Source organism: Podarcis gaigeae, assembly GCF_964106915.1.
Source record: "Podarcis gaigeae genome assembly, chromosome: 6".
NCBI classification, from domain to species: domain Eukaryota; kingdom Metazoa; phylum Chordata; class Lepidosauria; order Squamata; family Lacertidae; genus Podarcis; species Podarcis gaigeae.
The window spans coordinates 89,940,482-89,963,031 of NC_139682.1; the positions used below are offsets into that span (position 1 = coordinate 89,940,482).

At 43.4% G+C, this 22,550-nt stretch overlaps 1 protein-coding gene across 1 annotated transcript in view; it reads left to right on the forward strand.

Annotated features, from left to right (window-relative positions):
- Nucleotides 1-13,435, forward strand: part of HMCN1 (hemicentin 1) — a 302,952-nt gene extending 289,517 nt beyond the window's left edge. The window contains exons 101-107 of the mRNA XM_083743631.1: nucleotides 133-246; nucleotides 697-822; nucleotides 2,440-2,568; nucleotides 6,662-7,012; nucleotides 8,864-8,983; nucleotides 9,451-9,577; nucleotides 11,115-13,435. Coding sequence (XP_083599757.1) covers nucleotides 133-246; nucleotides 697-822; nucleotides 2,440-2,568; nucleotides 6,662-7,012; nucleotides 8,864-8,983; nucleotides 9,451-9,577; nucleotides 11,115-11,481 — 1,334 coding nt within the window. The 3' untranslated portion in view covers nucleotides 11,482-13,435. The remainder of the gene's footprint in view (nucleotides 1-132; nucleotides 247-696; nucleotides 823-2,439; nucleotides 2,569-6,661; nucleotides 7,013-8,863; nucleotides 8,984-9,450; nucleotides 9,578-11,114) is intronic.
- The last annotated feature ends 9,115 nt before the right edge of the window (nucleotides 13,436-22,550 follow it).

Consider the following 22,550-nt stretch of genomic DNA (forward strand, 5'->3'; position numbering starts at 1 on the left):
TGTGAAGAGTTAAGAAATCCCCTCATCTCATTGCCTCTGTTTGGTGACAAATGTCTGGCTTTGCCCTCTGACAACAATCACTCCAAGTCTGCAGGGTAAGAGAGGTTTAATCATGTCTATATTATTCAACAGATGTTAATGAGTGCCAAGAGTCGAACCCTTGTAATCAACGCTGCTTCAACACCATTGGAAGCTTCCACTGTGGGTGTGAACCAGGATATCAGCTAAAAGGCAGAAAATGCATAGGTATGAAATAGACTTCAGGACAGTGGGGCCTATACACATAGTTTATAAAGGTTCTCTTGGAGAGCTGGACAAAGCCTATTAAGTCCTGCTGATTAAAAAATCCTCTGGAAATCTAATGACAATTTGCCTTTGAAATGTCTTGAGTAGGTTTGCTTTGAAATATAATCTAGAATGGGCAACATATGGTCAATCAGATATATCTGAAGAAACCTTAAGGCTTTGAAAGTCTCCAACCTGTTAATATCTATTTCACTTGGCAATAGGAAAAGGTCAAATCTTATGACCTTGGTGCCACATGCAAATTGTAAGCCGTTTTCTTCTGAGCAACATAAATATTGCTTCAGAAAAGTATATGGGAGAGGGAGAAGTTACGTAAAACAAGGATTTTCACCCAAGAGGTGAAAGCATAATGCTATCAGTTTAGCTACTGAACTTTCTGTCTTCTTAAAGATGTGAATGAATGCAGACAAAATGTATGCAGACTTGACCAGCATTGCAAGAATACACGAGGTGGCTATAAATGCATTGATCTGTGTCCAAATGGAATGACCAAAGCAGAAAATGGAAGTTGTATAGGTATGTATCTTTCTATTCTGCATTCTTGTCAGACTATAGCAGAGAATCAGGAGATCTCCAGCTGCTTCTACCTCATCCCTCTCCTTCCACTGTGTTTGTGAATGTCACTTGTGACTAACGTACAGTGGTACCTCAGGTTACATACGCTTCAGGTTACATACGCTTTCGGTTAAAGACTCCGCTAACCCAGAAATAGTGCTTCAGGTTAAGAACTTTGCTTCAAGATGAGAACAGAAATCGTGCTCTGGCAGCACGGCAGCAGCAGGAGGCCCCGTTAGCTAAAGTGGTGCCTCAGGTTAAGAACAGTTTCAGGTTAAGTACGGACCTCCGGAACGAATTAAGTACTTAACCTGAGGTACCACTGTAATGGGTATCATATTCCCAAAATCATAAACATGTGTTATACTCATGAACAACTACACGAATCAGAAATTGGCACAACACACACACTTTTACTCTGCATGTGTGTGTGTGGTGCAAAACGGATTAATCTGTTCCAGACTTTTAAAAACGACCCCTAAAACAGCAATTTGACATGAATTTTACTATCTAACAAGACCATTGATCCATAAAATGAAAGCAATGATCAATGTACTGTACTATAAAATAAATAAGACAGTATTGTAGATGATTTAATTTTTTTTTTAAAAAAATTCTTACTTGCACTGATGATAGTCCTTGTTTGGATGAGGGGCTTTTATCCATTTCCGCAGTCACAAAATCAATCCATCAGTAGCTGAACTGGGTTCCACACAGTCACAAAAACAAATTAATCAAAAAAGCCTGAAAAAACAAAAATGCAAAATAAATAGCAAAAACAAAATCGCCAAACTTAACCCATTCCAGAAGTCAAATGTTCAAAAACCAAGGCGCAGCTTCTGATTGGTGCAGGTGCCCCAGAAAAAATAGCCAAGAGCCGCATCAGTTGCTCAGCTTTTGAAAAATGTTACGAAACCTTGATAAACTGACTGGGAAGATTAGATATCAACGAGATCAAAAATTCATCGAGGACTGGGGAAAATTAGCAGAATACTGGGAATGTATAAGTGATAACGGAATAACATTAGTGGCATTTAGAGAAGCTCTGTAACAGAATAAGAAATATTGTAAAAAAGTAAAATATAAGAGGGGGGTAGGTATAAAGGCAATACAAAAATTTGGAAATGTGTATTTAAAGAAACTAGAATTTGAATGATTGGCAGAGAAGCCGAAGGAAGTCAAAAACCAAAGAGTTTAATATAAATTGTAATGCTGTATGAATGTATGGAAAACTAATAAAATATAATTTTTTAAAAAATGAAAAATGTTACGAAACCAGAACACACACTTCCGGGTTTTTGGCATTTGAGAACCAAGTCGTTTGAAAACTAAGGTACCACTGTATTAACATCCAAGACCCCAAGAGGAGGCTGAATTCTGGATAGCAAAACACACTCTTATGACAGAAAAGTATCCATCTATGAAAATGGAGGAATTACAAAACAAACAAAATAAAATACAGTGGGGGGACAACTTTGGGTAACCTTGTAGCTAAGCTCTATGTGAATAATAAATACCTGCTATCAAGTGTTTGTATACAAGTACAGTTACTTTTAAAGATTTTGTGTTCCTTGTCAGATATCGATGAATGCAGAGATGGTACACATCAGTGCCGCTACAACCAGATATGTGAAAACTCGCGAGGAAGCTACCGGTGTGTGTGCCCGAGAGGGTACCGATCCCATGGCATTGGAAGACCTTGTATGGGTAAGTTAGAAACAGGGGTTGGATAAACATTAATGCTATTCTGGTACCCACCGTCTGATTCTGGCTGCTGCTTATGCCTACCCACAAAAGGGTTTAACATGCTCTACTGCTTGAAATCAGCAGGCTTCAGCTACGACTAATTAGACCTCAAAGACCTTACTGGAAAAAAATTAAATAATAGTGGCTGATTTTAAGCACAAATGCATACAATTCCCAGGGAATGTGACTGTTAAAATAATTTAAATCACACCAAGTAAAACTAAGCTTGCATGTATCGTGGCTATGCAATTACAGTGGTACCTCGGGTTACATACGCTTCAGACTCCGTTAACCCAGAAATATAACCTCGGGTTAAGAACTTTGCTTCAGGATGAGAACAGAAATCGTGCTCCAGCGGCATGGCAGCAGCAGGAGGCCCCATTAGCTAAAGTGGTGCTTCAGCTTAAGAATAGTTTCAGGTTAAGAACGGACCTCCGAAACGAATTAAGTACTTAATCCGAGGTACCACTGTATATGGCATGCATGTTGCAAGATGAATTTGGGACAAATCTTAATTCTGCATGGTTCCTTGCTTTATTTTGCTCCTTAACAAGTGGCTAGTTCTCTGCACTGCATGTACTTGGTGCCAGACAATGTAGCTTGTATGTGGGCTAACTATCTGAGCTGCTGTTCTGCATGTAAAGACAAAATTCCCTTGTATATTAGTGCCCCCCCACCCCCGGTCATGTATTCAGTTGTAAATGTCAAAAGAAGCAAAGAAAATCACATGTGCAGGGAGCAGGGATGCAGTACAGCTTGTTCTGCTTTGCCACAGTTCCTTTATCTCCCTTTTGTGACTCCAAATAAACTTCGGTCCCAGCCACATCTTATACTTGGCCTTGGACTCAGTGGGCTCCTTGTTTTAGTCTTCCCACTGGCTTTGTAACTTCAAGGCACCACGGGATGCTGTTGGTCAGAGCCTTCCAACATTTTTATCCTGATGCAAATTGGCTAGCACTCTCCTTTACACACAGGTTGGGCTCCAAGTCAATCATCTTCTCCCAGAAAGCATAGAGCAGGGATTGCAAAATTTAAGGAGGCTCACTCAGCAGAGGTGTTGTTTAACTTCCCCAGGATAAACGAAGACAAAAGCAAAGACGATCAGTGGCGTAAGGATGCTCCCTCAGGTATATAGAGCAGTCAAAATTCAGCCCCAAAGCATGAGGTTTACTGTGAAAGTTTTCAGGAAGTAAGCAAGGAAAAGGGTATTTGTAACTCCAAGAATTGTTGTTTGACAATACCGTGTTTTTTGCTCCATAAGATGCACCTGACCATAAGGCGCACCTAGTTTTTAGAGAGGGAAAGCAAGAAAAAAATATATTCTGCGCAGGGCATGTAAGTGGCTCCCACTTTTCTTGCTTTAAAGCAAGCATTTAGAGAAGCTTCTCTCCCATTCTGTGCAGCTCTCACTTAGCTTGCGTCCCTCCTCTCGCCTCGCTGTAAAAGAGGAGGAGGAGACACCGGGACAGGTGCCTTGCTTGCTTTACAGCGAGGTGGGCAAGCAAAGGGAGAGCTGCGCAAAGTGGGACAGAAGCCATGTAAGTGGCTCTCCCTTTGCTTGGTCCCGTCCGTCCCTCCTCTTGCTTCGTTGAGAAGCCAGCAGAGCAAGAGCCTCTGCTCAGCTCTCGCTGAAGCCAGCAGAGTAAGAGTGGTACAGTGGTACCCCGCAAGACGAACGCCTCGGAAGACGAAAAACTCGCTAGACGAAGGAGTTTTTCGTTTTCTTAGCCGCTTCGCAAGACGCATTTCCCTATGGGGTTCCTTCGCAAAACGAAGCTTGCCCCCGTTGCCGCCCCTTGGTTCAAAAGGGGTCCGGGGACAGAGGGGATCTTCTCCCCTCCGCCCCTTGCTTCAAAAGAGGGGCAATCTTCTCCCCGCTGCCCCTTGCTTTAAACAGGTCCGGGGACAGAGGGGAAGGCGCGCGGCGCTTCCCCTCTGTCCCCGGACGGTCTCCATAGGAACGCGTTGATTGATTTTCAATGCATTCCTATGGGAAACCGTGCTTCGCAAGAAGAAAAAACTTGCGGAACGAATTAATTTCGTCTTGCAAGGCACCACTGTAGCTGCGCAGTGGCTCTTGTTCTGCTGGCTTCCCAGCAAAGCAGGATGAGGGACGAAAGGGAGTCCTTACACGGAGCCCCTTCCGTCCCTCTTGCTCTGCTGGCTTCTCAGTGAAGCGGGATGAGGGACGCGGCTCTTTGAAGAGAGAGCAGCTCTTGCTGGCTTTTCTGGGAGGTGGGGAAGGGACGGAGGGCAGCCCATCAGTCCCTTCTCCCACCTTGCAGAAAAGCCAGCAAGAGCCGCACACATGCTCGGCACAGCTCTTTAAAGAGAGAGCAGAGCCTCCCCCCCTGCATTCGCTCCATAAGACGCGCACACATTTCCCCTTACTTTTTAGGAGGAAAAATGTGTGTCTTATGGACCGAAAAATACGGTAGATATTACCAAGCAGCAGACTGATTGGCCCCGTAACAAACTGGGTCTCACCGAGCAGGCTTTCAAGGATCAAAACCCATTGAGAAGGTGGGTCTTTATTAAATAAGGCAAAATAAGACATAGCAAGTGTCAGCACTAGCAGATAAATTCTTACAACTGGGATCGTGGCAAGTTAACTGCAACTCTCATCGCTCCTGATAGGTAGTGGCATTGGTTGGAGATGAGAGTTGTGCTTAAACCCTGCTGGCTGCATTTGAAAGAAGCAAGTCAGGAGGAGGGTCCATCTGGCCTCTTTCATTTAAGGGGCAAGTGAGTTCTGCCTACCTGATAAAGGTTATCTTGAGTGCCGCATGGGGGTGGTGAGCAGACCTGGGCAGCTCCCTTTCATTCTCCTACAAATCAAGCAGGGAGATTAGAATTTTGAGGCCTCCCATCTGATTTCTCGTAACATCGCTAGCTGAAAATAACTTGAGAATCCATCACTAATTAGGTAACGTGCCATTGTTGGTACTGTATCATTTCCAAATAAAATTTACCTGTCCGGCACGAAAAGCAGCTACGATAACAGAAAGCAAACCTGAATTTCCAAACGAACTGTTTTAAAGAATGCTGTGAAATGTGCTTCGTTTGTTTTTAAAAGAAGGAATATTCACTAACAAACGTTTTAGCATGGTATCCATTACATAGCAATTGTGTTCCTTTAGCTTCTTTCAAGGTTCTGTTACTGACTAAACTGCTGCTTGTCTTAAAACCAGCTTGCTACACATCTCTGTGCCTTCCCACTTATTTTTCATTGTTATTTCTTTGTTGATGTTTGCAAGAGCCTACAATTTCTTAGATGGCAGGGGAGGGAAAAAATTTACACTGCAACCCTGTGCATGCATGCTAAAAGTACCCTATTTTTCGCTCTACGAGACGCACCAGATCATAAGACGCACCTAGTTTTTGGAGGAGAGAAACAAGAAAAAACATATTCTGAATCTCAGAAGCCAGAACAACAAGAGGGATTGCTGAGCAGCGAAAGCAGCGATCCCTCTTGCTGTACTGGCTTCTGGGATAGTTGCGCAGCCCGCATTCGCTCCATAAGATGCACACACATTTCCCCTTACTTTTTAGGAGGGAAAAAGTGAGTCTAATAGAGCAAAAAATACGGTAAGTGCCACTGTCCTCAGTGTGGCTACTCCTGTGTGTATAGGATTGAAGCCTCTGTCTTAGGTTAAAGAGTACAATCCTTGCAGAACAGGTGTTTGCAGATCTTAACATGTTCAGAAAACCCTCTTAGGGAATGGACTGACATACTTAGGAGCTTTGTCTTTGGGGACACGGGACCTAAGGCAATGAGAAGCTCACCCAGGCCTCTATTTTACTCAATATTTATTGCCTTTTACAGGTCACACAGCATTTGTGTTACTAAGCTTGTCAAGTTAATGACATGATGTTTGTGAACAGGAAGACCAGTGCATGCATTGTGTGTAGCTCGGGGGGCGGGGAGAGAGCTTTGTGATGTCAGGATCACATTTGTAATTTCAGATTGTTCCGCAGACTGATGTGCTTTTTAATGTTTTGTGTTGTCTCCCTCCCTCCCCACGTCACACGGTTTGTTGCGTCCCATGAGCAGACATAAATGAATGCGAACAAGTGCCTAGACCTTGTGCGTATCAATGTGCCAACAGCCCCGGCAGCTTCAAGTGTATCTGTCCCCCCGGACAACATTTATTAGGCGATGGCAAATCATGCGCTGGATTGGAGAGCTTGCCAGATTATGGCAGCTATTACAATAGCCATAACTATGCACAGTTCTCCCCCGTGAGAGACAACTACCGACCTCAGCAATATGTCAGGCACTCATCCAATCTCTACAGCTCCTACTCAGAGTATAGGAACAGCAGAGGTCCCATCTCCAGGACTAAAAGGAATTTTAGAGAGACTTGCCCTGAAGGCTATGAGGCAAGAAATAACAAATGTATAGGTAAATGTCAAGTGTATGTGTGTATAGAGATATATGTATACATAATATGCATATTCCATAATGATGTTCATTCAGCTTATTGTTAAGTTGCTTTTGCACACAGATATGATATAGATGCTCTATATAATAAGATTTTACCAATACAGTGGTACCTCAGTTTTCAAACGTAATCTGTTCCGGAAGACCGTTCGACTTCCAAAACGTTTGAAAACCGAAGCATGCATTTCTGGAAGCATTTACTCACGGAAAACTCAAAACGGAAGCTGCGTGGCATGTTTGGCTTTTGAAAAGCGTTCAAAAACCGAAGCAGTTATTTCTGGGTTTTTGGCGTTCGAAAACCCAAACATTCGACTTACGAGAACTGAGGTACCGCTGTATATGTAACTTTCACTTTCTCCCCAAACAACTGAAAAGATATTTTGGCAGAGCAGAGCATATCCATCCCATTTAGTGTCCCCCTGTCCTTTTCTGGGTATTGCAGCCTTCTTTTCCCCCCTCTTGGGTAAGAATAAATTCCATCATTGACTGCAGATAGCTTTGCATGCACCCAACTGCTCTTCACCTCAATGGAAATGGGTCTAAAGCGAGGGAATGCCAGGGTGTGGTCCAGTAGAAACATTATCTTGGACACAAAATGAGGTCTGCTTTGGGTTGAAATGGTTGAAAAACAGTTTATATAAAGCTGGTGCTTTGCATACTGATGGGCAGATTTATGTATTTTCATACAGTGGTACCTCAGGTTACATACGCTTCAGGTTACAGACTCCGCTAACCCAGAAATATTACCTCAGGTTAAGTACTTTGCTTCAGGATGAGAACAGAAATCGGGCTCCGGCGGTGCGGCAGCAGCAGAAGGCTCCATTAGCTAAAGTGGTGCTTCAGGTTAAGAACGGACCTCCAGAAGGAATTAAGTACTTAACCCGAGGTACCACTGTATTTTAGAGTTTTGACCCATGTGCCAGGTGATTGGGAAAAAATTCAAAGTGCATGGAATGAGAACGTGTCTCAGGGGCATTTGTAGAAACTCTCTTGAGAAGCTAGACTGAGGTCCGGAGTGTGGCTTCAAAATTGGCTGGTGTCAACTTAAGGGGCAGAGGAGCACAATGCTCACCCCCCCAAAAAAAATCACTTTTTAAAACATGTGTAGGTGCCGCAACACCTGCATTGATGTTGCAAAATGCATATCCTCGCTCAAACCAAAGCCCTAACTTTTTTTTAAAAAGGTTTTAGCTGTCTCCTAGTTTCTCATTTCCAACATCTTGACTTCATGAGTTGAAGTCTGCTACTTTACTATGGTGCCTACCCAACCCCAACCCCCCCCCCAAAAAAGTTGCCAAATTCAGCAATAGTGTTGTCTAATTTTCTGGGTGTAAGAAGCTGAGTTCATTGAGGGTGTGAGGGAAGCAGTTGTTCCCAGTGAGGGATTTGCCTCTGGGGAGCCATCTATTAATTAGCTCAGTGGCTTCCAGAAGACATGCGTGACTTTTGACTTTGCTCATTCAAACCCTTGCCAGCCTTCAGAGCATCAGCCACTGACTAACTTTTCCAGTCAGTCTGTAGTGCCTGTGGAAAGCATCAGCCAAAGATTCATGGTCTAACAGTTTAGAGCTCTTGACTTAAGGTCAAACATCTTGATTGGGATAGCATTCTTCAAATTTCCTAAGGTGCATAATCTAAGAAAGATACATAAAGCGATGCATAGCCTTCATATGGTTCAGGATATTATGTCTGCGTAAGAATTTAATTTCTGTAGATGTGCATCAAATATATTTTTCATTATTAGTTTGTCCGTTGGCTTCAATATTGTATGTTTTCAACCCCCCCACTTTCCCTCTCTTTTTCTTTTTACAGATATTAATGAATGTGAGAACAGAGATGCTTGTCAGCATGATTGCAGGAATACCTTAGGGAGTTACCAGTGTTTCTGCCCAGCTGGCTATCAGGTTATGCCCAATGGCAAAACGTGCCAAGGTGAGAAAATAAAGGAAATATTATATGAGAAGTATAACATTTGCACCATCCAGCTCATAAATGCCTTTGCAGACAGAAGCCATGTAGCAGATGTTAGATTAGCCTGCTGACCTGATGTTGAGACCACTGTAGGTAGAACCTATCTTAAGATATTAATTAATTAAACGGTGGTCCTTATTTATGCCTGTGGAATGTATCATTTCAGGGTTCTCTTTTGGGAAGGGCAGAACTGTGCTCTCTCCCAGCATCCTTCATTATAACAAGCAAGTGGTGTTTTATGCCAGATTTGCATAGCAGAAAGGCCCTTATTTATTTCTATGCTTTATTTCCTAAAGCTCTGTCCATTCCTATGTACAGCCTTACGTTTTTATTATTGGTAAGAAACCTTTGCTGTCTATGGGCTGGGAGGGTTTTGAGTTTACTTGTTATCTGATGTTATCTGTTGTTTTCCTTTGATAACCCATCAGATATAGATGAGTGCCTTGAACAGAACATCCACTGTGGACCAAACCGTATGTGCTTTAACACGAGAGGAAGCTATCAGTGTATAGATACGCCTTGCCCGCCAAATTATCAACGAGATCCTCTTTCTGGGTATGTTTCTTATTCAGTCGTGTTAGTTTTTCCAGATTGCTTTTTTGATTGCTTACATAAGGGGCCAGTCCATGGAATAGTCTTATATACACTGCAATTCTCCTTTCTGACCTCAAAAGAGCTCGAATCATGTGTTGGCTAAGTTCCTTCTATGCTTTCACCAGCACACACTGTGCCTGCCATGTGTTGCTCCAAAAGAACACATTGACACTTTTGGCATAGCCTCCTATATAGATTAGGACAGGCAAAGGCAAATTTGGCCCTCCAACTGTTTTGGGACTACAACTCCCATCATCCCTAGCTAACAGGACCAGGTCAGGGATGATGGGAATTGTAGTCTGAAAAACAGCTGGAGGGCTGAGTTTGCCAATGCCTGGATTAGGAGATGTGGAATCTGGATGTCGCTGGACTACAGCTCCCATTATCCCTAACCCCTGGCCCCCAAGGGGGCTGTTAGAGACCTCTGGGCATAATTCAATGGACTGGGTTCTGCCAGTCCTCCAGGGGTCCTTCCTCTGTATCACACTGTGATCTCTATGACCAGCAGGAAAGCTGCCTTAATTTACCCATCCATGCACCATATGCACGTTGGTAACATTTTATGAATTTATTTAAAATATATGTGTGCCTTGCCTTTCCACCTCTTAACAAAGCTGGATCTTTAAACAACCCCTAGTGAGGTTTCATTACTTCCCTATTGTCTGGGAACTCCATTAAGTATTTGTTGAATGCACCAAAAAGCCATTTAACTTACCTGATCTCTGGTGGCTAGGTCTTAGCTGGTAGGGGAAGAAATAATTCTTCAATTTCTGTTTGTCTTCAGTGTCTTTGGCTGAAAGAAAGTGGATTTTTAAAAATCTGCCCACACTTCTTTAGCTAAAGGGGTAACAGGCTCAAATTATAGGCTGTTGGGAGACATGTAGACACCTGACACACTTCTCACCGTTTTGACTCTCCTTCTAAACATTAGGTGAACACAGTGGTGCGATATGCAGGAAAATGCGAATGTTGTCCCATCACATCATTCACTTTTTCGATTACGTGTTATCAGGGAGATTCAGGAAACACCTATTCATTTTCCCAGAACATGTAGTTTGAGCCTGGTTTCTGAAGAACAAAGGGCTTTTGTTTTGTTTTTACAAAAAAGGCATATAAATTTTTAATAAATAAAATTACAGGCCTATGGTTCTTATCTCTTACCTGAGAGTGGTGCTATATGAATTAAAAGGCACAATTAGAAATAGGTAAAAAATTAATGGTAAGGATTTGCTGAACCAACAATCTGAAGTGGAATACAAAAAAGGGAGGTATGAGGAGGTCTGGGAAACAAGCTAAAGGAAAATAAGTAATGGAAAATCTGTGTGTTTAAAATTATTTTTATTTTGTATTTTTGTTACTTTTTCTTTTTTTCATTTTTATTGTATTACTATAAAAAATCTTAATAAATATTCTATGAATTAAAAGGCACAATGCTTCACTATATATTGCTGTTCCAATGCAGTCATGGCCCAGGCCTTCATAGTTGTGTTTATTTTAGGTTCTGCCTCAAGAACTGCCCACCCAACGATCTGGAGTGTGCCTTGAGTCCTTACGCCTTGGAATACAAATTTATGTCCCTCCCGTTTGGCATTGCTGCCAATCAGGATTTAATCCGACTAGTTGCTTACACTGAAGACGGAGTGATGCACCCGAGGACAACTTTCCTCATGGTGAACGAGGATTTGACAATTCCTTTTGCACTCAGAGATGAGAACTTGAAAGGAGTGGTTTACACCACCAGGCCTCTGCGGGAACCAGAGACCTACAGGATGAGAGTCAGAGCTCTGTCTTACAGTGTCGACGGAGCCATTGAATATCAAACAACCTTCATCGTTTATATAGCCGTGTCTGCCTATCCATACTAGGAAAAGCACTGCCGACAGTAATCAAAAGTATGTTAATCACATGCCTATGTGCCGCTGGGTGTCACCACTTCCAGAATCACTGTCCCTTATCTTAAAACAGACCTTGCAACTTGTGGGGGGAGAATGGTGCTATGTTCTACCCTTATTTCCTTCCCTCTGGCTGCCAATCTGTTGCCATCATTCCATCTTGACAAAAATGACCATAATCCACGATTCCTTGGAATCTTAACCACTTGCTTTATTTATTACACTGGAGCAGTCACTTCTCAAAGATTGTTCTGCTGACTCAGAACTAGTTAGAAGTTCTAATTAGGTGGTAATTTGGTGGTCCCAAAGTGGTAGGCAAGTATCTCCTTGATATGCAAAGAGAGCAAAATTGCCACAAAGATTTTGAAAAACTTAAATGTTTTTGCTGTCCTCTTCTTTTCTTACCACAGTGAAAAACACAATTTTCTTGATATTCACAAACACTAAAGTAAGACACTACTAGTGTGTCAGCTACTAGCAAGTATCACCACTGAGGGCTGTTACATACGTTACACAGAAGCAAACTTTGCACAAAGCCCCAATTTGCAAATTGAAACTGGCAAGGTGGCCCCCACAAACAAAGCTCCATTCTGCATCGGAAACAAAGCCATGCTTCAGTACCACTACCCCATAATATTATTAGGTGGGCCCTTTATCTAGTCTTCAGTGAGCAGCTAGAAGTGGAGAAGCAGAAATAATGTCCTCCTTTTCCTTGGAGGAAAACCTTGGAACTCGGAATGGCTCCATTGTTGAACGTTTCAGTTTCTGAACGCTGAAAACCTGGAAGCAAGTGTTCCGGTTTTCAAACATTCCTCAGAACTCGAACGTCTGATGCGGCTTCTGCTTGAGTGCAAGAAGCTCTTGCAACCAATCGGAAGCCACGCCTCAGAAAGAGAACGTTTCAGAAGTCAAACGGTCTTCCGGAATGGATTACGTTCGACAACCAAGGTTTGACTGTACTCTGCAAAGGAAACAAGAAGAAGTTCTGGATTCCCCTCCTTCCCTCAGATCACATAAACGTTTCTGGTGCCGCCTTAACTGAAGAGGAATGCAAACTGCCTTCTTTTCACTGTCCCAGTAAGGGGAGGTTGTGTGTATTGTCATGTGAACAATACCCAGAATTGTTGGGCTCAATCAGCCTCAAACTCATGGTTGAAGCCCAGTGTGGGCAAGCCCTTGGCCTGCCATCACAAGTACTCAGCAAGCCTTCAAACAACTGTCACATTCACACTTAATCTTCTCAGATATATGCTTACAAAGATCCCTTTGTAGGGATGAACAGATACAAGCAGAATTCACGTTGCTCTTGGCAGGCCTTTCTCGCAGCAATTCAAAAATAGTTGAGCCCATCTGCTTTGAATTCTTGTCCCGCGCTTAGTGCTTAGTACCTTAGAAAATGATTGCATAGTAACATTCATCTTACGCGGACATTAAAACTGTTTAGTGCAAAGCATTTGAGTTCTGTAGTAAGCTTTATAAGGTGCACAGTTTGGGAACACTAAAGCAGGGAATCCGTGGTGGACTGTGCAAGCAAAGAAACACAGCTTCTTCCCCTTTAAAAGCAGACAGAAGAAATTTGATTTGATGGAATTTTTGCCTACCCCCAAATAGGTTTCTTAAAAATAAGAAAAGTCTAGCAAGTTTGGTCAAGCAATGTGTTAGGTGTCAATACACTGTATAAGGTGGTAACAAACTCTGGAAGTAATTTTTGCCAAGATGTATTCTATTTTTATGAAAGTATGTGTACATATATATATATAAAGTTTTGTTTGCTTGTGTGTATTTTCTATGCAATATTGAGAAGGGTTTTTTTCCAAAAAAAAGAGAAAAAAAGAAAAAATGTTTTTACCAAAGAGTGTTGTTTACACATGGAAATAACCAAAATAAATGTTCACATTCTTTTTTTTAAATTAAATATGTCAAGACAGCTATGCTGTGTTTATTATTCAGAGTTTTCACACTACTCTTATTCCGGGAGGGAAATGGAAAACAAAGAACTTCTTTGTCATAAAGGTAAAGGTAAAGGTACCCCTGCCCGTACGGGCCAGTCTTGACAGACTCTGGGGTTGTGCGCCCATCTCGCTTAAGAGGCCGGGGGCCAGCGCTGTCTGGAGACACTTCCGGGTCACGTGGCCAGCGTGACATCGCTGCTCTAGCGAGCCAGAGCCGCACACGGAACGCCGTTTACCTTCCCGCTGGTAAGCGGTCCCTATTTATCTACTTGCACCCGGAGGTGCTTTCGAACTGCTAGGTTGGCAGGCGCTGGGACCGAGCAGCGGGAGCGCACCCCGCCGCAGGGATTCGAACCACCGACCTTTCGATCGGCAAGCCCTAGGCGCTGAGGCTTTAACCCACAGCGCCACCCGCGTCTTTGTCATACAAATTCCTTAATTTGTGTCCCCCTCTGAGTTCATTTACATTACTCCTGAAGGCTAGAGTAAAAAGGAAAGGAACTATCCTGATGAATTATCAACATTGCAAATTCCCTACCATCTCATTTGGAGTAAGTGATGGGGAAATTCAGCATATTTTCTATCTATCTATATGCATTTCTGTGCAGTAGAAATCAGCAAGGTTGCTGCGGACTCCCCACCTTATGTCCTGCACAATGGAATGCAACAATAAATGATTCCCAAGAAGCAACAGGCACAACGGGGACAAACAGAAGGGGACAAACATACCCTGGTATGGTTCCCCTTTATCACATACACAGCCCAACAAGACAATGACAGTAATCCACCAGCAGCATACAAATCAATATGGCTAACCTGAACCACTCACCCCACTCACACACGAAAACAAAGACCACCACAGCCAACCACAAATGAACAGCCACACCCTAGGCCAACCCCAACCTCTCTCACCACCAAAGAAACACAAATGAACAGCACGAGCAACGCTGACACCAAACCCTACATACATTAAGCAAAATAGAAACATCGCCACCCAACCCTCCCATCTTCACCCCTCCCCCCCCAATGTCTCAATAAATGAAACTGATTTGTAAAAATGTTACATGGAAAAAATACGAGAGACATTACACATACTTCTGTAAAACAAGAAATTCTTTAATTAAAAAACCCCAACAATATTTGCCCAAAAGCACCAAAATGGGGAGAGGGTGGCATAGAAGACTGCAAAAGGGACAGAAATATAAAAGATCTGCGTATCAATTTAAAGACCTGTCAGCTGCATCAGTAAAACCTTATTCATTTGATCAACTTCAGTAAACAGTTGTCTCCTAGCTGCAATCCCTGTTATCAGACACTTGGCTCCTGCCACATGCTTTGCATAATGTGGAGGAACATCAGCAGAAAATATCTTAAGGTGGACTAAATTATACTTTTTTCAGACCAGCATGTTTTGATTACTTCTTCATTGGGGCACTGTAAAACAAAACTGACCTTGCCAACAAAGGTCCGTATAGTTAAAGCTATGGTTTTCCCAGTATTGTTGTATGGAAGTGAGAGCTGGACCATAAAGAAGGCTGATCGCCGAAGAATTGATGCTTTTGAATTATGGTGCTGGAAGAGACTCTTGAGAGTCCTATGGACTTCAAGAAGATCAAACCTCTCCATTCTGAAGGAAATCAGCCCTGAGTGCTCACTGGAAGGACAGATCCTGAAGCTGAGGCTCCAATCCTTTGGCCACCTCATGAGAAGACTCCCTGGAAAAGAACCTGATGTTGGGAAAGATGGAGGGAACAAGGAGAAGGGGGCAACAGAGGACGAGATGGTTGGACAGTGTTCTCGAAGCTACCAGCATGAGTTTGACCAAACTGTGGGAGGCAGTGGAAGACAGGAGTGCCTGGCATGCTCTGGTCCATGGGGTCACAAAGAGTCGGGCACAACTAAACGACTAAGCAACAACAACAAAACAACACACTGTTTTCAGTGTGTTCTTTTTCAATTGTTGTTGAACTGCATTGTGCTGAATAAAGTATAATTTGGTGCAGCCTTGTAAATATGCTGCCCCCCCCCCACTTGCCTGGAAGAAAAAGTACTAGCCTACTTAGGGTGGGCAGAGGAAGAAGAGGCAGCCCCCCCCTCCTCTAGCATCCCTCTGTATTTTGTGATGGCCTTTAAAGGAGTGGCATTCCCTCCTTTGATAGCCCACACCATTTCTGCTGAGCGCAGAGGAGACATGGAGCATCCCTCATTTGCCAACGCTCCACATATTTGCATCAAGACAAAACACACTCATTTGCTTGGGTAGAATCCAGGGTACTCGCCTGCGTACAATTCCTCATCACCTGTGGCCACCAGGTGAGTGCTCAAATACAGGACAGATTGAGTGTACATTTTTTATGCATTGGCGCCTTCCTCCTTTGCACAACATGCCTGAGCAACAGTCAGCATGATCTGCACACTATTTTGGGATGCTTACATCTCAGTACAGTGGTACCTTGATTCACGAATGGCTTGGCTCTCGAACAAATTGGCTCCTGAACACTGCAAACCCGGAAGTGAGTGTTCCGGTTTGCGAACGTATTTTGGAAGCCGAACGTTTGGCGCGGCCTCCGCGGCTTCCAATTGAGTGCAGGAAGCTCCTGCAGCCAACCAGAAGCCGTGCCTTGGTTTTCAAACCGTTTCGGGAGTCAAACGGACTCCCGGAACAGATTAAGTTTGAGAACCAAGTTACCACTGTTACTACTTCACTTCTCTTCATCAACTTTGGGATCCATTTTTAACACAAAAGCAAGAATAGATCTCCATGTAGTTACTCTTTAAATGAAAAGTCACAACCCTTATTTCTGACCCTCAGTAACCAATTACAAAAGGTGAGAGGGAAAAGCAAAGGTTTTGCTGCCAAGGCTTTTTCTTATTCTTTTTTTGGCTCAAGTCTATATTGTGCCAAGCATGATACATCTCCTTTCCGGTTAGGTCCAGCCTATGCTGTGCTGACTCATCTTCACACCATGCAATACCGGCAAAGCCAGGACAAATAGTCCTTATTTAAGCACAGCTTTCATCAGCAAGCCTCCACCAATGTTATACAATGATGTCACAACACATCACAGACAAGAGGGTACTAACATGAGCAAATGACAAATTTGGCTGCTGCCAGTGGCAGATCAAGAGGAGCTTTGGGCATTAAAGCACAAGAAACTGGAAATATTTCATCATAACCTCACAGCCAGAGGGAAGGGTGCATGTTCCATGCGCAGAGACAAAGAATGTCTCCTGGTTGTAAACTGTCTCACATATTTTTTAGAGACAGGTGGTATATAAATCCTGCTTGCAACTAAACACTTAAAAATATATTTCCATCAGGAAGGTGCAAGTGCATAGACTGTTTTAGATGTTAAAAGAAGCGCAAGAGCAGAACATAGATGTGCTGACACACAAGTCCCATGCTCTTCCTGTCCCCCCAGTTTTCTGTTCCCACTGTTTCTTCATAACTTCTGACAATGTCCAAACTCTTAAGGAGATGCCAGTCTACAGCTTACTGTATTTTTCGCTCTATAAGACACACCAGACCACAAGACACACCTAGTTTTTGGAGGAGGAAAACTAGAAGAAAATATTCTGATTCTCAGAAGCCAGAACAGCAAGAAGGATCGCTGCGCAGTGAAAGCAGCAATCCCTCTTGCTGTTCTGGCTTCTGGGATAGCTGCGCAGCCTGCATTCACTCCATAAGATGCACACACATTTCCCCTTTTTAGGAGGGAAAAAGTCTGTCTTATAAAGCAAAAAAATACGGTATATAGCTATGAAGACAACTAAGGTACAGCTTGTGGACTTCTTGTGTTGCATTCTACACACAAGCTAAAATACCCCAAGACAAAATGGGTGAAGGGTGTGCATGTGTACAAATTGTTCTTTCCCCAATCCAAACTCATGTACCTGGCAATCGGTAGTCTTCAACATTCCCAGAACCGGGAAAGACCTACTGATATTTCTCACCTGTCAACTGCACTGCATGATTCACTGGTCTGACCTTGTTGCCTATCAGCCAGCCTGTGGGGATGGGTGATTCTGCTATATATTTCTACATTTGATGTGGTGGTTCGTTCATGCTCAGTGCAGAAGATATAGAGGAAGCTGAAAAAGATGCTGCTTTTTCACCATATGTCTCCATTTAAGAAGGTCCCTAACCTTACCCCGCCTTTCCCCCCAAATGAGGATGGATGGCCCAAAGAAAGCATTTTGAAGGGTGTAAATCCCAGAAGCACCGTCCAAATCGGTCTCGGGGCACGATTCCCTGGTGGAGCAGGAAATGGAATTTTGGCAAAGAAACAAGAACATGCTTTAAAATATGGGCATCTAGTTAATGTCATGAGCTCAAGGAGAGCTGCTGAAAGGCCCTTTCCAAGAAAATGTACGCCGTCCCCCCATACATTTTTTTATACCTGCATCATTAGTGCATCACCATGCTAGGAAAGCTATATTTGTTGAATATTTGGGCTATTTATTATGGGTAAAGAATACATTTCCGACACCCTGGTAAGCATTAATGGCACTGCTCTCAGGAGGGTGACACCAGAGTTCTGCCCTACCACACAAGCCAGTATTGGTGGTGAGGAACCCGTGACCCTCTAGATGATGATGATGAAGATGAAGATGATGAAGAAGAAGAAGAAGAGGAGGAGGAGGAGGAGTTTGGATTTGATATCCCGCTTTATCACTACCCAAAGGAGTCTCAAAGCGGCTAACATTCTCCTTTCCCTTCCTCCCCCACAACAAACACTCTGTGAGGTGAGTGGGGCTGAAAGACTTCAGAGAAGTGTGACTGGCCCAAGGTCACCCAGCAGCTGCATGTGGAGGAGCAGGGAACCGAACTCGGTTCACCAGATTACGAGTCCACCACTCTTAACCACTACACCAAGCGGTTCTCAACCTGTGGGTCCCCAGATGTTGTTGGACTGCAACTCCCATCACCCCTGAGCTCTGGCCTTACTAGCTAGGGGTGATGGGAGTTGTAGTTCAACAACATCTGGGGGCCCACAGGTTGAGAAAGGCTGCTCTAGTTGTTGTTGCCCTGGGAGAGCTCACTTGGTAGAGCATGAGACTCTGAATCTCAGGTTCGTGGGTTTCCACACATTGGGCAAAAGTTTCCTGCATTGCAGGGGAGGGACTGCCTGACCCCTGGCCTGCCTTCCAACTCTGCAGTTCTACGATTCTATGAACAATGACAACATCAGGATGGAGTTAGGCTCCCCAGGCCTATTCTAAATGGGAGGTAAGGTGCTGAGAGTGCTGAGAGATCTGTGGCCTGCCACCCTACTCAACTCATGCTTATTTTTTTTGGGGGGGGGGACTCCCATTGAATTCTGTTTTGAGTTGCTTCTAAGTAGGATTGGTCTGCTAAGTAGATGAATAATTGTTAAAGCTACCCATCCACATGTAGCTGTTAAATGCTTGGGTTTAATATGCCCTTGAAGGAATCTGAAAAGAGGTTTAGTAGCTTGAGGGTGACATCCTGTGGCATATGAAGTTCGCTGCTTGGATCTGCTCACAATTCCACAGACAAAGATTATGCAGTCTATAAAGCAAATTCACATTCATTTCAGGCACCAGGGCAAACTCCTATGTGAGACATGCTCATGCAGCTAAAGCTTAGAGCTCCTCCATTCATTGCTCCTCTGAGTTCTGAGTTAATGATGCTACTGTTGTTATTCTTATTATTTATTAAATTTACATACCACCCTTCATCAAAAGGTCTCAGGACAGTTCATAGAATAAAATACAAAATAAAACACAAGTAAATAGTTAAAACAAAACAATAACCTTGCCTCCATCCCTCAGACACATTTAAAATGCTGTAGGATATTAATCCGCCACTGAGTTTTGTTGTATATGATGAGTAGAGTTGGTGGGGACCTCAGAGATAGGAGGACATAGTTAAAGGAGAGTGACTTGGCCTATATGTTCAAGACCAGCCAAGAGAACAGTGGTACCTCGGGTTACATAGCTTCAGGTTACATACGCTTCAGGTTACAGACTCTGCTAACCTAGAAATATTACCTCAGGTTAAGCACTTTGCTTCAGGATGAGAACAGAAATTGTGCTCCGGCAGCACAGCAGCAGCAGGAGGCCCCATTAGCTAAAGTGGTGCTTCAGGTTAAGAACAGTTTCAGGTTAAGTACAGACCTCCGGAACAAATTAAGTACTTACACTGAGGTACCACTGTATCTGTAAGAATTTTTTCCTAGTCACTCCACTAAAACTGCTTGCTCAGAAAATATTGCAAGCCTGAGAGACAACCTTGATGCAATGTTATTCCTGTTTGTGACTGTTTATTATCAATATATTATCAGATGTAGATGATCAGAAATAGCAAAAGATTCAAACCCCATTCACCAGACAATTATCCTGATCGGGCTCACAGATCCCCATGCCATTAATTAATTGAAACAACAACAGCCATACAAAGGCTAAAGACACAAATACTTCTTTTCTATATATTTGCTCTTTAAGAGTTATGTGGATTTTAACTGTATTTTATCTCCAGTTTTATGATACACAAAACTTACAGAGCATTGTGATGAAGATGTTTATCAATCTCCTTAAATAAACAAACAGACCTAGTTTGGCCTTAAGCCTTCCAAAACTGCTTCAAGATCTCACTAGCTTGGCTGGTCTTGCTCCTAAAACATTACAGCTAGCTTTCCCCAATCCACCTTGGGCAAAGCGTGTTCTCCTTCATGGAGAGCACATGTTGCGGTGGGGGCCGCCAGGACACTCCAAAGTTGTGGGGCAGGCTAATTGATCGTTGGCCACTGATCCGATTGGGCTTCCCTTGTTGTTGGGAAGAAGTTAATGTTGCCATTTGTTGATTGACAGCCAGAAATGCTAAAACTCCTTGCATGAGGCTAGGGCTTCCTCTTTTCGCCCGTGCAGCGGATTGCCCGTCCCTCCCTCCCTAGAATTAGGGTTGTTCGCTTTGACCTTGCTATGCCTGTCATGGGGTCGTCTGCTTTGGGTCAGGGGCCCAGTAGGAATTTTGTCCATCTGGCAGATTGGCTGGGACAGTTGGTTTTTTGCCTACTGTGTAGCAAATTGTCACAACTTGTAAGGTTGCGGTTAGGCATTGGTTTATGGTTTGGTTGGTTGAGGGGCATGGATTGGCTGTGCCTGCCCCTCTAATGCTGCTGCTGCAGCAAGGGATTCCGTTAAAGGAATACAGGGGCTCACCATTGCTTGTCCACCCTGTCAAGGGGGCTTGGGCCACTGCAAGAGCTCCTGGCTGCATTTGGGGTGGGCTGCGGGCAGGTTCCCTGCTCCATAGCTAGCCACAAGTGTATTTTCCTTTTCTGATTTTCGCATGTGTGCAGAATGTCAGACTGTCCCCCATGGTGGGGGCAGCTAGTCGCAACCAATGCCTAAGCAACCACTCACATGTTTGTATTTTAATAAAGTTGTGGCCAAAATTATGCCAAAAATCTTAAACTAAAATTTTGGTGTGATGTGTGAGTTATTTGGGGTGGCCCTGGGGACCTTGACACGCAAAATTTGGTGGGATGTTACTTCACGCTCCTCATCAGGCTTTATTCTCTACTTAACAGTTGCTTGCAATATGGTTGGAATCACAAGCAACCAGACCTTTGTAACAGGACAAATATAAACAAGACAGCAGCACGATGGTCATGTTAGCCTAAGAACCTTTCAAGTCTAGATTTGCCGCCCTGCTTCTAGCTGTTCAGCTCCAAGCCTTCTCCATTTAAAATGAATATTATTACAAGGCTCTGATTCTAAGGCCAATTATCTTATGATCCTGGAATCCATGAGTCCACCCTCCAATTAAAACAGTGTGTGCCTCTTGCAGAGAAAACAGTATAACACAAGCAGGGTAATGCCAACTATGTGGCAAGAGGATAAACACTAGACTGCGATTCATAGTGGGCTAGGTCACACATGAAGACAGAGAAGGCCCTCTTACTATCCATGATTTTTTAAGCCACTTGCCCAATAGTCCTCAAACTTTTTTCTTTGGGCCACACTTGTAGAATAAAAATTTGCTTGCACCACACTGAATTTTTAATTGATAAGAAGAAGTTGGAAAGCAAAAAGGCACAACAACTATCCGTGCTTGGTTTATAACATATTATTATTATTAAGGGACGCGGGTGGTGCTGTGGTCTAAACCACAGAGCCTAGGGCTTGCCAATCAGAAGGTCGTGGTTCGAATCCCCGCGGCGGGGTGAGCTCCCGTTGCTGGGTCCCTGCTCCTGCCAACCTAGCAGTTCGAAAGCACATCAAAGGGCAAGTAGATAAATAGGTACCGCTCCGGCAGGAAGGTAAACGGCATTTCTGTGGGCTGCTCTGGTTCGCCAGAAGTGGCTTAGTCATGCTGGCCACATGACCCGGAAGCTGTACGCCGGCTCCCTCGGCCAATAAAGTGAGATGAGTGCCACAACCCCAGAGTCGTCCACAACTGGACCTAATGGTCAGGGGTCCCTTTACCATTATTATTATTATTATTATTATTATTATTATTATTATTATTAATTGGATTTATATACCACCTTATACCTGAAGGTCTCAGGGCAGTTCACAGAACAATATCAGAATATAAAACCACAAAATATATAATCAAAATAAAAACAACAACAACCCAATAACCCCCCAAACCACATTTTAAGAGGGCACAGGCTGTCAATCAAGTCAACCAAAGGCCTGGTTAAAATGAACATTTTTGCCTGGCGCCTAGAGCATTAGACAGACGGGGCACCACTGCAGAGAAGGCCTGTTCTCATGGACGCAACTACTATAGAATATGATCGTGGGATACCCAGAAAGTATAAAACAATGCAGCTAACAGAAGAGCATGAATCATTCCCAAAACAGAATTATAAATGAGTCTCTTACATATGTACCTTAAGTATGTCTACAAACACAATGAGAGGTGTGAGCTTGCTTTTGCAGGGTAATCTCATTTATATTAGGTCTAATTTGAGCCAAACTCTTGTCAACACAAAGAAGACCTTTTATTTTCCGATCTTGCCTATTTGTCAGAGTTGAAAATCCCTGCTTACAACAATATGTCGTGGGGAACTCTGGAAAAATAGCCAATGCTGTTGAAGAGTGGTGTGGACACAG